Genomic DNA, 14,866 nt, shown 5'->3' on the forward strand with positions numbered 1-14,866 from the left:
GGCTGATGTTACTTCATCGACTATAACATGCCATATTACAACGAACCAGTGTTCTAGACATCGTAGAAAAGTGCCGTTTTTTCAGCTTTCTTAACAATCAATACAAATAAATAGGCGTTTTTAACCGGAAGGGGCCTTTAATGGTGGCTACCAGTTGGTAAGTACAATGTGTTTCTAAAGTCACGGTAACAGGAGGCGCGCGCGCACGCACGCACGCGCACGCGCACGCGCACGCACACGCACACGCACACGCACACGCACACGCACACGCACACGCACACGCACACGCACACGCACACGCACACACACACACACACACACACACACACACGCCGGTAGATAGCTATAATTAATTGTGACCTTAGAACATTTTTATAGAGGAAAAAAAAAAAGAGAAAATGTGGAAACAAAATAATCCAAATCAGATTGTAAATTTCAAATTGCAGAAAATCAATATAAATGCATCATATATTTCGAGAGAAATAAATGAATGGTAAAAACAAAATCATCTAATCTTCAAATTAGATTGTAAACTTTGAATTATTATAGATGATTGTAAATAATTGTAATATTATAAGAGAGCTCAGTGCATGTAGTATTGCTCAGTGTAATGGAACATGCCGTTTTTAATACAAAAAAAAAAAACAAAAACAAACACACACACACTCTAAAAACAATTTGTCATTTTGTGATATATTTGTATAAGGACTTTAATCAATTGTTCCTATTTTCAGAGAAAAATTTTGAAATGTATGCGGTCATTGTTCATATTAATATTTATTGAATATGGACAAAGTCCGTTCAGTATTGTAGGAGACGAAACTGTTCACAAAGGGACAGAAAGACAGAAATCATGCCATATTTCTTTTGGTATCAGTGATGCGGAAGACGAGAATTCTTGTAATAATCTCTATATCGATTTTATAATACATAATGATAAGTTATAAGTAGAGGGCGGATGTTGATGAAAAGTCATCATCTTATTTTTCACATTAGGAAGATGCCTATTAATATGGAAATTCTTTCTATGTTAATATCAACGTAAAAAGGTAATTTCTTATATTGCATTTTTTTTACTTTTTTTTTTAACTAATAGGTCATTTTTATAATTTTCGCCATTTTTTGGTCATTTTTAATACTTTGAAGAACTTTTAGATCATTTGGAATGCATTTTCTTTCTTCTTTACCGATAGATCTGTTAAATCATTTTCTAATCAAGTCATTAGTAATTACCTGCTGAATAAGTGAATAACAGTGAAGTTTGAGTATTATAGTTTGGAACAGACTCTACCACTTAAGGCTTCATTTCACACAACGGAAGTAATACAAAATGCTTGACAACAGCTTAGTTTAAGTGAGGACTTTTGACTGCTACTGTTCTTTTGTGGTAAGAGGGTATCTTTAAAATTTATGTTTGGAAGGGGGGATACTTTCACCATGTCTTGGACAGAATGTTGTGTCCTCAACATGGTTCGGAAGGGATGTCTAGTGTAGTAGACAGTATTTTTAACACAAAGATTGCAATGAACGCTGCGCCCACAATTTGTTTTGTCATTCACACTCCCTCATCTGGAAGATCTGTTAACAAAAGTGAAGCGGAGAAGGAGGAGGAGACGGAGAATGAAGGCACTGACATGGACCACCCCTGATTGAAACACATTGTAAACCGCCCATTAAAATCTATAGTTTTGCCTTAAAACTTTCATTTTGTTGCATGTTGTCTTAGCCAAATACAAGGAAGTTGCTTCCTCTCTCCGAGATTTGCAGGGCAGTCATTGAAACAAGGTGACTAATTTTTAAGAAGCTGTGGTGCGAATATGGTGAATAATATTTAAATGTCATTTTCTTTTAATTTTCATGTCATTTTTCCATTAGTTTAAGGACATTTTAATGATCATTTTAAGTAGATTTGTAGGTCATCAACATCCGCCCCCTAGTTATAAGCTTGCCGGGTCATTCAAAAGGATTTGTGAAATGCTAGGTGATGACAGATAATGTTATTTGGGATAAATAATATAAATAGACAAATCCATTGTTTGGAATAGTTTCCGAAATAATTACACTTGAAATATTTCAATATACGATGTCAATTATCGTGTAGGACTATAGCAGCCTTTCTTTACGTGTCCATATATTATGACTCTAAAGGGGGTTGTTTCGTAAACAAACTTTTAACTTTGGTGGTCAAATCTACAAGAAGATAAGACAGGTCACTAACCTTAAGAATGTTTACAGTTCTTCTGAATAGTGAATGAACTCGATTTAATTATGTTATTATTAAACTTACATTCTAGGTTAGCAATTTTCAACCGGAGTGCAGCGGTTGCGAATGATCCGTTGGTGTGCGGCAAGGGAATGAAAATAGTAAAGATTTTCGTAGCAAAAACTGAAAACATAAAAGTGAAAAGTGTACTAAAAAGGGTGAACGGACGCGTACCCCTACGGCGGCTGAGTGATCAGACCTTCAGCCTGTCACGCAGGCTGATCTGGGTTCGAGTCTCGGTGAAGTCTGCGATTTTTAGTCGAAAAATCATTGTGACACTTGTGACGGACAAGGTCACAGTTGGGTTTTTCTGGTGGTTCTCCCGTTTTTCCCAATATTAGGCATCTACATCATTCCGTCACCATTTCTCCATTTCGTCATCATTCCACAGCATTCCCCGATCGCCGGCTGGCGACGCACGGAGGGGGCTGGCCTAGGGACGACGAGGGGTTGCCTGCTCGATACCCGAGTACGCAGCGAACCTTAGTATAGTCAGCCGGTGTGGGATTGGGAATGCGCCTAGCTTGAGAGTCAGCTCAATAGATCGTAATAGGTCGCAGTACTGGGCCCTAGTGCCCCATCCCGCAAATTCCACTCCAAATTCAAATTCCATTCAGCGAATGTGGCACAAGTCAATATTCAAGAAACACAGTACAAGTATGCGATCGGCAGAGAAGAGAATGACTAACGCGCAGCGAGGGTTGCCAGATCAGGAGACTCAGAATAAGTAAAAATATCGTACCAACCTTGAATCGAATTGAATTGAATTTGAGTTTGTGGGAGGTGTATATTACGACTCATCCCTGCAACCTTATTAGATCCATTGCGCTGATTCCGAAGCTAAGCGCATTTCCAACCCACACCGACTGACCACACTGAAGTTTGCTGCGTACCCGGATTCCTAGCAGACAACCCCACTCATCCTTAGGTCAGCACCCTCCATGCGTAGCCAGCCAGCGTTTGGGGAATGCTATGGAATGATGACGAAATTTAGAAATATTGACGGAATGAGGGGAAAACTCCAACTGCGACCTGGTCCGCCGCAAGTGTCACTATAACCAACCTTAAAAAATGTAAATTTAAAAGGCATATTGAAAACCGATAAGCTGGCACATTACATGAGAATGAAGAAAGTCCGTCTATGCTTATTTTTAGGACAATTAACAAAGTTATTTGTCACATTTTTGAGTTGAACTTTTTCGACTCTATTGAGTCATCTTCGGAAACTATGCCCTTGAATACATAGATATATGTAGATTAGAGTGTGTATATGTATAATCTTTACATAATGTAACATTAAACAAGTTGCAAACTTCTGTTGTAAAATGCAATTGAAGGGCTATTAGCAAAAAGGGGGAATGTCCATTTTTATTGCTTTTGAGATATTAAGGTTTTAAAGTTTAAATCTTTTGTACTTTTTTATAAAATGAGTTTTTATTTTTGAATTTATTTTCAGCTTATACCTTTATTAAATATACATATCTGGAACAGTATATTATAGCCTTGATACACATTCCTTATTAGTTAAATAAAAAATAGAACCCAAACTCACATTTTGTTATGTTAAAAATGGGGAATGTCCTTATATATTGCATTATTGAAGAGTGAATGTTGTTTAATTTTTAGAAATCACATTAACTATATAAACTTAGTATGGAATGAAATTAATTTTTCATCAATTCTTCAATGCTTGGGAAAAGTGGCATAAGTCAATTTCCACAATTTTTTTTATTAGTTTATTGACAACTTACGGAATATCTGATCTCTTGGAAAAGGTACATGAGTATTTCTCCCATTAGAATAATTCATAGAGAAAAAAATGAATTTGACATTAACCAGTGTAACTAGCCCAAAATTTTTATCGCACTCTAAGTACGAGTGAACATGTATTGGGAACGTTATTTTGATTGAGTGTAATCTGTGAGTGTGATGCACAATGTAATGTATTAGTCTAAAAACAGTCCAATTCTTGTTTTGGCCACAAGCTGAATCACAAAATACCTCAAGATATTGAACATTTTGATCCATATGGCACATGATGAAGTGATGCAGAAATGAACATACTTCGTTTGCACATTTATTAGCAATGGTTTCGTCATAAGCACAAAAAATGAATCTTTAGTTGATAGAACGTGAATGTTAAAACTGTAAAATCCAAGCTGTCTGCGATAATATGCATCATTCGACGTAACATTGGGAAGATTCCAATTTTTTTTTTATAGTCCATAGCTATTGCCTCCCGTTCCGAACATTTTTCACTGTTTATTCGAGCTGCTCTTTTCCTTGTATAAAAAACAACGACCTTCAATTTATGGATTCTGTTGGCTGTGGTAAGATCCTGTATTTTCTTCTCAACTAATTCATGTTCATTATCAGACACTGGAACATTAAGTAATTTTTTCTTCAGAGATTCAACTTCTGTTACAAACTCATCACATCCACTACAGGTGTCAGTTCTGGGATAACCAAACTTCATGTTAAATTTGTCATTAAATATTGCAATAAACTTCTGATAAACATTCAGATTTGGATACCGCTCTCTGAAGTGATTATGCATCTTAGTGACATTCAAATCCTCTGGAAGATATATGGGTTTGGAATCATGTAAGCTATAATGACTCTGTCTCCCTTTATATGACGAAATATGATCACACACAGCTTTCAACGTATCCTCACTTAGACGATTTTTTCTGGTTTTGTGACTACCTCGGCGATCTTTGGGTGAGACTCCTTCTTTCAAATACCTCTGAATTACTTCTCGCCTCTTCTTGGTAATTCCATGCACCGACACAAAAGCTTTGCTGCATACAGGGACTTCAGTCACTGGATCCTCCCTCTTAACCAGTACCTTGTAACCATAAGAATTGCCGTGAAATGTAGCATCTTACTCAGATTTCCTAGGTCTTCTGCGTTTTATTGAGTTTACTGTAATAAGTCCACTAAGATACGAATTTTGTTCATTGTGTGTTAACTTGTTGAAATTTTTAATAATCTGGTCTCTGTCAACTTTCGGTATAATTTGAAAGCACTTATATCTTACACATTTACAATCCTCACCAGTCTCATTGCTCTGAGCTAGGAGTTTTTTTTTTAACATCAGTTAATCTACCCAGTCTAGGTCGTTTCTTGGCCTATGTAGATTTTGCCTGGCTTTTCTCACTACTGAAAGACATTTTTCACAAACTTCTACGTTGAAATTAAATAACTCTGTAATACTGTGTAACTAACTCACATTTAAACATTAAGCCACACTCCACAGTCATTTAAACGAAACAAAATAATGTGTACGTTGTCGAAGCATTTGGAAAGAATAATTAGCTTAATTATAATTACAAGATTGCAACATTTACAACATATCGTACATCAATGGACATTCCCCATTCTTCAGTATAAACCTCTGGACATTCCCCCTTCTTTCAAAAAAGAAGAAAAACAACAAGACCTGATATATTTGTAACCGTGCACATTATTGCTTGGAAACGTTAGTGAAACAAATTACATCGAATAAAGAAACGGATGGTGCTAATATCTCAATTTCTGACAAAAGTGGACATTTCCCCTTATTGCTAATAGCCCTTCAATTGTAAAATCTGATTAAAATTAAAACATCAATGAAGTGCTTATATAAGCTGTTACATCAGTAAAATATTAAAATGAAGTGCGGACTACAACTTGTTGAACAGTCTGTGGCAATAGACGGAAAACCACATGATTCAGTGTAGTATCTTGTATGAAGATTAAACACAAAAAATGTGCATTGCGGTGTGGATCCAATGTCTTTGGTGGCTGGAAGGCAACAAGTTGAACCCTTTGTTGAACCTGAACCCGGTTGGAATCTATTTAGTCACTGTCAAGACCTTGGTTAAGACATGGATCAAATTTAGACACCAATTTAGGTGGCAATCCTATGTTGGACAAAAACTGGCTAGGAAACTGGTCTTAGATCCAAACAACTATCCTCATCTCTGCTCAAATTGAACAGAAAATGAGTGAGAAGTGTAGTTGCACTAATTACTGGGCATGGTCACTTCAGGAAATATCTACGCACAGTGGGACTCTGTAATGAGGAACCCATCTGTCGAATGTGCAAACAGGAGGAGGAGACTGCCTCGCATATCCTGTTTGACTGGAAAGATTTTGGAAGACAATGCTAGCATCCCTTCCAGATGCACAATATGCCTTTCAGGTTGTCGTGCAAGAGGCCTTTAATACTCCTTAAAAACCCTTCTGTAACCTAACCTAACTAAAAATAACAAAGTAGCATCATAATATTGCTATGTTTCAAATTACAATTGCATCTCTGAAATGATGTCATAATTAAAAAAAAAAGTAATTTATATTCTCTGTTCTAAATAGCCATATCTTTCACCATCTACATTTTGAATCATTCTGTATGCATAACTACAAAGTAAACGTGTGGTCCTATGGTCAATGAGAAGTTGTCCTCACTGCTTCATGCCATCATGATACTCGATGCAGAAAATCCTTAATTATTTTCATTTAAGCAATATTGTCAAGTATCTCCGCGAATAGAATAACTTCATGCGACATTACGACTTCCCTAAAATATTACAAAAATGTGGATTTATTTCGGAATTGATTGAAAAGAATGTTATTTGAGCAAAATAATTGAAACAGACTTACATTAAATCAAAGATTAAATAAAGGCTAAACGAGAATTCAAACATTAGTTCTTAATTTTCTTCACAGACTTTAACCCTTTCAGTCACGAATTATGCCTTTTGTTTTAAAAAGTCTAATTTTTGTTCTTGATTCCTTTAAGTTTTTGTGAATTCCCCACAGTCTCACTTTTACAGTGCTTAGATTTCCAGATATGAACTGTCCACTTGAAAGGACAAGGTGATTAAAAGAACCTGTCAACAACTTTCCATGAAGCGGCATTGAAGTTGCTGTAGAGACGCAGTGAATGAAAGGGTTAATACATACTAACTCATGGATTTAATGCATGTGCCTGATCAAATAAAATGAACATAATTTTAACAAGACTCGCTGACGTAAGTGAGTTACAAATGGATTTTTCATAGGGACAAACATTCTGTATGTATATCGCACAATTCTATTTAACATTTCTATTTCGATATAATGATATCTACTCGTTTTAATGTATGTGACTAAATGGACGAGAAAATGTTTTCCGTATGAATTCAAGATCATATAATAACAGCACGTATATTGGCATATTTATAATAATATCAACAATCTGCGTCACGATATGTCTATATTCTAATAAGAAAAGGTAGGACAGTCAACTCCTTTTTATTTGGGGCAGTGGAAGAAGAAAAAGTCGACTATTCCCCATAATTTTAACGACTTCAGTGTTTATCTGTTTCCACATTTCGAAAACATTACGAGCTTACTGTACAATATCACATTTAGGAATTAAAATGCAAGAGAATGCATAGTTTTCCAATCGACTAGCTGGAAATTAGCATGTATAGAATCATTTAAGTTATTTTGGCTTAACGGCTTGATCATACTTTCTTTACGGGTCTCCTTCGAATTTCCATCTTAAAAAAATTCACCCACAAAGAATGAAGAGTTGACTGTACTGTCATATTTACTGATACAATTTTCCCCTTCTGCTCTTGCAAAAGACGACACCAACCTAATTTACATGATCATGTGACTGTAAGCGCCTTTCAGCATGACAAAGTATGAACTAACTCATTCTAAGCTGTTAATTGAATTGCGTATAAACGAGATTTGCAAATATTATACATACACGAGTAGTTCCTTCACGCGCGGGTCCGTTATGCAGTTGGTGCAATCCCTGGCAATTAGCATGTGGGAATTATCAGGGACAGAACTGGTGCGTTAAAATGCTAAATATTTTGTGCAAACCCACATTCGTGCAAGATGACACTCAAGGTCTCTGTCTCTATTCCTTCGAAATTCTGACATACATCAATGTTAAAATCTTAACGTTCTTATACTGTGCGAATAAAAATTGAAAGGAAAGCACTCCACCATGCAATTTTTCGATGAAAATTATAATTTTCTGTTTACATAAATTCCCAACACTGAATTCTTCTATGTAAAATAATTTATTAAAGTTGAGAATATGGCAACACTGTAAATATTCTTGTACTCCTCCTAGAAATATAATACTCCATCGAATCGTTTGGATGCACTGGTGAAGTTGTGGCGCAATCACCGAACTTCTTTTTTTAAATTAAAATTGTAACACATTTTCCTTTTTGTTTATTTTTTAAAGTTACCAATTAATATATTACGTATTACACAAGATTAAACAACATTTTCAACCCAAAACTTAATTCTAGTCCTCTTGCTTTAATAATAAGTTAACACTACATTAATAAAATTTAGATTTCAAAAAGTCAACAGAATTGAACCCGACAGTCTATTGTTATAATGGTTATAACCATTCACCCAAACAGCATCGCTAGATTATTACACTCTCAGAAGCAACATCGGTAAATATTTGTTTTAAGGTACGCGCTAACAGGAAAGGATTCGTTCGGCGCTTTCGAATTTTTATTAGATTATCGCTCACTTGTCTGCATTTCCGAATTAATCATCTAATAGTGTTGTTACCGCAAAAACGAGCGTATTACTTCTTTGTAATGTTCTCGACTAAACATGGAAAAAAAAATCAGTAGCTCTGAGGATAATGTATTATGTATTATTAAATTCGTTAGCTTTAGAAGAAAAAAACAAATTAAGCTTCGTGTCATCTATTTTATTTATTTATTCAATATTACCGCAATTGGAGGCCTTGAAATCGATATATTGTCATGATTTTATTTTGATCTTGGTCCATACGGAAATCAGTCTAAAATTTTCGGCCAGAATTCTGGACGGAATTCGGTCATATGGAAAGAGGCTATACGGTCAGGTGGGCGATGCTCAATTTAAAATAATGCAAAGAATAAAAATCCGAACGCGCCGAACGAATCCGTTCCAGTTAATGAGCGCGTGCCTTTAGTGGTCTTATCGTTATGTCCCAAAATAATCGTATGGTAGAGTGCCTGTCTGCCAGTTCCTCTTCGCCCTATATAAAAATTTTCATAGGGTATTGTCGAGTTTCCATTGTACTTCAGATCTATGCTTAAGACATAATATAACAATAATTCTTCTGAACTTTCATCTTTTTCCTAAAATACAGTCACAAGTTTATGAAATGCAGAGCTGATTACATCGCTATAATAAGAAAATCTATACCACAGCTCATTTATCTTAATGTCATTTTGAACAACAATTTTATAGGCCTACTCACTGTTGAAATTCTGACATGAATGCTAGTTGGCAGAATAATCACATTTTCGAACATATGCAAACTTCGTGCAGACGGTCTCGCGCGTCAAGGAACGCTTAGTACTGCAATATATACATATTATGCTATGTTTATACATCACTGAACTTGAATGTCTATTTCTTCAGTTTTCATACACTCGTCTATTCGGCTAAAGTTTAGTCTTCCTCTTTATGTCTCAGGATAAAACGCGCCGATGAAGGCAGGTGGGTTTAAAATATGGTCACTTGCGTGAAATTAATGTTCACCTTTACCTTGATAATCATTCTAAAAGAGATTAGCAACATCACATTGTACTCACTCATTTTATTGTTACGTAGAAATGGCCTAAAGGCTAGCAATGAAACCGCTAGTGGCCTTTTGTGTTTTACCACTTCTATATTGGGAATGACTTTTTGAAATTCGAAGAGTCGCGATATTACAGAAATCGTGACTCAATTGTCTGGTGCTATCTGTCGATTCAGCCTGTACGTCTTAAGGATCCAGTGGAGTCCTATTAAAGTGTCCTTCCATGCCCCCCGAAAAATGTACTATTGGTACTAGAGATTGGTAAAAAAAGCTGGAACAGTTTTTTTGAAACTGTTTCAATACGTAACAGATTCGTGAAATAACCTGTTCCAAAGAGTGTTACACTGGTCTAGTGATTACTTCAACGTTCCACATGGTTCCAAGAGATAAACAGTTCAATTTCTGAACAGTTTTCCTCTTCTTTGCTATCTGCGAAGGCAGCGTGTAGCGCTATCATCGACCTCCAATCGAAAGTAGATATAACAACATATTCTATGTTCCACATGGCCTTCGTGCAACAGTAGCCTATGTAGGACCGTGCAATTTAATTGTACGAATCAAATTCTCCAATAAATCTGATATTAATTATTAGCTGCCGATTGATGGAGAATATGTTTATGGTGCCCTAACATAGTGTTAATTATTATTAAAAATATCATCGGCTAATGTCTTATTGTTATTAAACTCTCCTAAAGTTATATGCGTTATTTTTACTAAAATCGATTCATTTTCAATTGTAGTTATTTACTGTAACCTTAATAGTAACCTACGAAAAATGACTTCCGTCGTCGTAATACACTGAACAGCTGATTTAAAGGCGATTTAAGTGCTTTGAAACATGTTCCTGAAGCAGATGAGAAGTTGAAACAATTGGAACACTTGGAACAGTTGGCACTGATGTTGTAAACATATTCTTATGAAACTGTTTCTTTGAAACTGTTATTCTGGAACAGCTTCGTTCATGAAACAGTTACAGGCGAAACTGTTTCTTAAAAAGAACAGTTTATCCCATCTCTAATTTGTACATTTTCTCAGATTGTGTTCAGTCATAGCACTATCATGGTCATTGTTTCGGATTAATACTACTGAAATAATGATAAATTAATAATTAATTCATAATTGTCTGCAGTTTTCGTGAAACAATGCTCTGCCAACTGAGTTGACAAGGATATTATCGTCTTTTCATAAATGAGAATGTTTATTAATATCTGTACCGTACTCTTTGTCGTTACGATTAAGTGATTTTATTCTTTTTATCTGCCTAAGAAATCTCATTTCGCTTTCTCGCCTTTCTTTTTTTTTTTATTGCTGTCCACATTTCAATTCCATACACCAGCACGGAAGCTGCTATTATCTTATAATGAAGTCTTTGTTCCACTGCAGTTTCGTACAATATTTTGGATTCGTACCTGGATATATCTGGTTATCAACTATGTACATCGCCTTCATCCGATATAATTTCCAGTCACTATTCTGACATAGCCTAGAAATAGCAAGGAGGATTTTTGGTCCGAGATTGGCCTTAGATGTGTGTTCTATTGTAGTTTAGGCTGATTACCTGATTCGCTCTTTTTCGAGATTTTCCAAACTGTAAGGCGAATACTAGGTAATCTCATTTAAACCCTAGACTCACCTTACCAAATGTAATTTCGCTATAACAATTATTCCATTCACGGTTGATAACTATATAGTTGATACAGCGTCGTTAAATAACAGATTTAAAAAATAAACGAATTCATTACAATGTAACTGAAGTAGTTCACCTCTGAGGGACATTAAATAATTCCTCTAGTTCCTCGAAATGCTCCCCATCACAAACCACCTGCCTTCAATGATGCGTCCATCAGTAATGAAGTGGGGAAAATTATTCAAGTAAATAGCTAGCCCAGCGTAGATATGTAGTTGTATTGCTGTGTTGTAATTGACATCACAAGGTGGTGGTGGTGATGCAGCTCGGGCCCGACTGCTGTAGCTATGTCGGCGAAATACTGGCCGCGACAGGCACGGGGACGTCCAGCGAGTCGTACAGCGGGTACTCGCAGCACAACAGCAGCTTCAGGAATCGCGGCACCTCCACATAGAAGGAAGGCGGGATGGGGATCAGCGGCGACGTGGACGCTTTGTAATAGCGGTACTCAGCGTTGCTGCAACACACGAGACAGAGGGCTTGTTTCAAATAGCCTACTGTCATTTTTAAGTTTTGATACATTAGCGTTATACTTATCAGTAATGTTTTTTTTTTTTTTAAATTCTATATATTGTATGGCTGTTAATGTTTTATCTAACGCTGTACATATTGGCGCGTAGCTATTTGCGCCTCTGCCTACTTTTTGGCGATGATGATGAATGATCATATTCTGAGATTGGGGCACTCATTATGTCTGATCATGTTCGCCCCGTATGAGAAAATGACATATGAGTAGGGACCGGAGTTTTATGTAATTACATATTATATTCCTTTCAACCTAACCGTATATAAATAGCAAATCTTTGCGAATATTGTAATTACCATTAATATATTAAAATTTGATACTACATATTTTTACATATTTACCCCATATTACATATTATGGCTTGATATTACATAAGTCTACATATTTAGGGGTTTTTATTCATTTTTACTTCTCTAAAAGGGGGGGGGGGACTTCTGCTGGGGAAGTAGCGATGCCTTCTTGCGGTGGAGTGGGACGAGGATGAGATGATTTGTTTCATATTACATATTATGGCTTGATATTACATAAGTGTACATATTTAGGGGTTTTTATTCATTTTTACTTCTCTAAAAGGGGGGAAAAACTTCTGCTGGGGAAGTAGCGATGCCTTCTTGCGGTGGAGTGGGACGAGGATGAGATGATTTGTCTCAGACTATAATAAAATTGTTCTGCACACGTTCTGCAAGCCGTTTCCATGCAATTTGTAACCTTACCAATCCTCTTCCTAATCCTTCCTGGGAAAACCCGTGTCAAGTTTGACATGAGCCGCAATAAAGTAGCCGACTTTTGAAAAGAAGCTGGAGTAAAGGAACAAACTGGAAAGATGTTGAAAGATTTAAATAAATAGCTTTTCAGGTTATTGTTTGACATCTTTACTTTAAATTTAGTAGACCTATACGGAAATGGAATTTTCCGAGTAATTAGGAAGTATGGTTCTCGGCTGGAATAATCCTGAATGAGACAGGAATGTCACTTTACAAACAACAGTTTGTAAATGCCTATAGTTTGAGGTTTTAGTAGGTACAGTACTTTGTTTTTTACAGGGAGCATGTTTTTTACAGGGAGCAGCGAAAATGCATGTGTTCCACATCTCCTCTCATTTTCTCCTAATCCAGTAAAGCGAAACAGTGCTTGTAGTACTGTTGTGTTATTCATTTCACTCAGTTCTCTAGTTTTAGTACTTACAGTATAAAGTGCAAGTGAGTTTATCTACTACTTTTAACTAACTAAAATTGCCCCTAATGACAAAATAAAATCATGGATTGCGATGGATGAAGCTTTTACTACAAATGGAAAAATAGTAATGTGCGGTAAAAAAGTCGAGTGCTCTATGAAATCACAACTGGAGAGTCTTACCTATCCTATACCTACCAGATATTGATATCAAATATTTTCATGATTTCACATATTTTGGTACATATTCAGCTTATTTTTCTTACATAAATATGTACATATTTCACACCTTGATATTACATAAAAATCCGGTCCCTACATGTGAGTATGGAAGTAGGCAGGATGGATGGAGATGAAGATGATAATTACGGTCAAATGAACCCAGAGTCTGGCTCCGAAAGTTATCGAGCATTTGCTCTCAATAAGTTGAGAGACTACTACCACTACCACTACCACTACCACTACTACTACTACTACTACTACTACTACTACTACTACTACTACTACTACTACTACTACTACTACTACTACTACTACTACTACTAATAATAATAATAATAATAATAATAATAATAATAATATCGGTAATAATAATAATAATACACCTTTTAAGTTTTGAGAAATAATTAGTTACTTTGTTTTCACTAGTTCTCTTCACACGTCTAACGTCTCACTAATACTGCAACCGTTAGAAATACGAAATAATTCCTCTTCTGAACCTTCAAGATCATTGGCCGTCGCTGCCTCGCCTATTGGCATTGATGGCTTAACGGTACCACACCCACCCTTACTTGCTTTTCTTGGAAGCGCTGAACAATCCCTTTTCCAGACGATAATTACAAGCGGCAAGCTGCTATTTTTGACACTGGCCATTATAATTCTCACAAATGTGAGTATTGTTTTATTTTTCTGGTTTAAAAAACTACCAGGGCGATGCCCTGGCCCGACTACACGAGGTGAATGAGCTAGTAGTAGGTTTGTTGCGATCACTGTAGCACGACCGAAGATATAAAATGCCGACCATTGGTTTAATGGGATGGCGCAAATTCCGATCCCCGTCCAGCACTTGTGTTGTAATAATTTAATTATTCTTTTGGTGTTCTTAATGAATTCATATCGATATGTGATGTGTAACGATGTGTTTTTGGAAAGGATTGTGTCTTCTTTGAACTAAATTAGTTGTTTGATATTGTCCTGTCACAACATGATCGTAGTTTTCCATGTTTCAGATTGCAGTCTTGCTGATATTTCTCTTCTCCTTCCTCGAGCAGATGTTCCTCTTATGTAAATTCGTTCGACTCACTAAATCCATCAGTTCAGTCTCAATATTATCTACAGGGCTATTCAAAAAGAAAGAGCAGCTTTAAAATATTTATTTTAAACGAAGTATAAATACTAGAAGCATTTACCGCACACCAATGGATAGAGGAAGGTTCACTTTTTTTTTCTTAACGTTTGGTTGCACGCGCTGCTCGATCCGGGGCCATAAGCAAAGCGGAAACAGCAACGGCCTGTCCGCCGCAGTTACTCGCCAGTCCGAATTTGAGGGACTGAAAATTCTTGCGTTGCAAGAACTCACTGAAGGTGAATGTTTTTTGCGCCGTTTCTGTAAAGAAAGTGTATGAACTTTCTTTT

General features: G+C 36.2%; 1 protein-coding gene across 3 annotated transcripts in view; it reads right to left on the reverse strand.

Annotated features, from left to right (window-relative positions):
• Window positions 1–618: 618 nt before the first annotated feature.
• LOC138694534 (uncharacterized) overlaps window positions 619–14,866 on the reverse strand; it is an 87,985-nt gene continuing 73,737 nt past the window's right edge. For all 3 annotated transcript variants that reach the window (XM_069818357.1, XM_069818359.1, XM_069818358.1), the window contains exon 6: window positions 619–11,989. In XM_069818357.1, coding sequence (XP_069674458.1) covers window positions 11,818–11,989 — 172 coding nt within the window. In that variant the 3' untranslated portion in view covers window positions 619–11,817. The remainder of the gene's footprint in view (window positions 11,990–14,866) is intronic.

The sequence above is a fragment of the Periplaneta americana genome, chromosome 2 (genome assembly GCF_040183065.1).
Source record: "Periplaneta americana isolate PAMFEO1 chromosome 2, P.americana_PAMFEO1_priV1, whole genome shotgun sequence".
In the NCBI taxonomy this organism is placed as follows: domain Eukaryota; kingdom Metazoa; phylum Arthropoda; class Insecta; order Blattodea; family Blattidae; genus Periplaneta; species Periplaneta americana.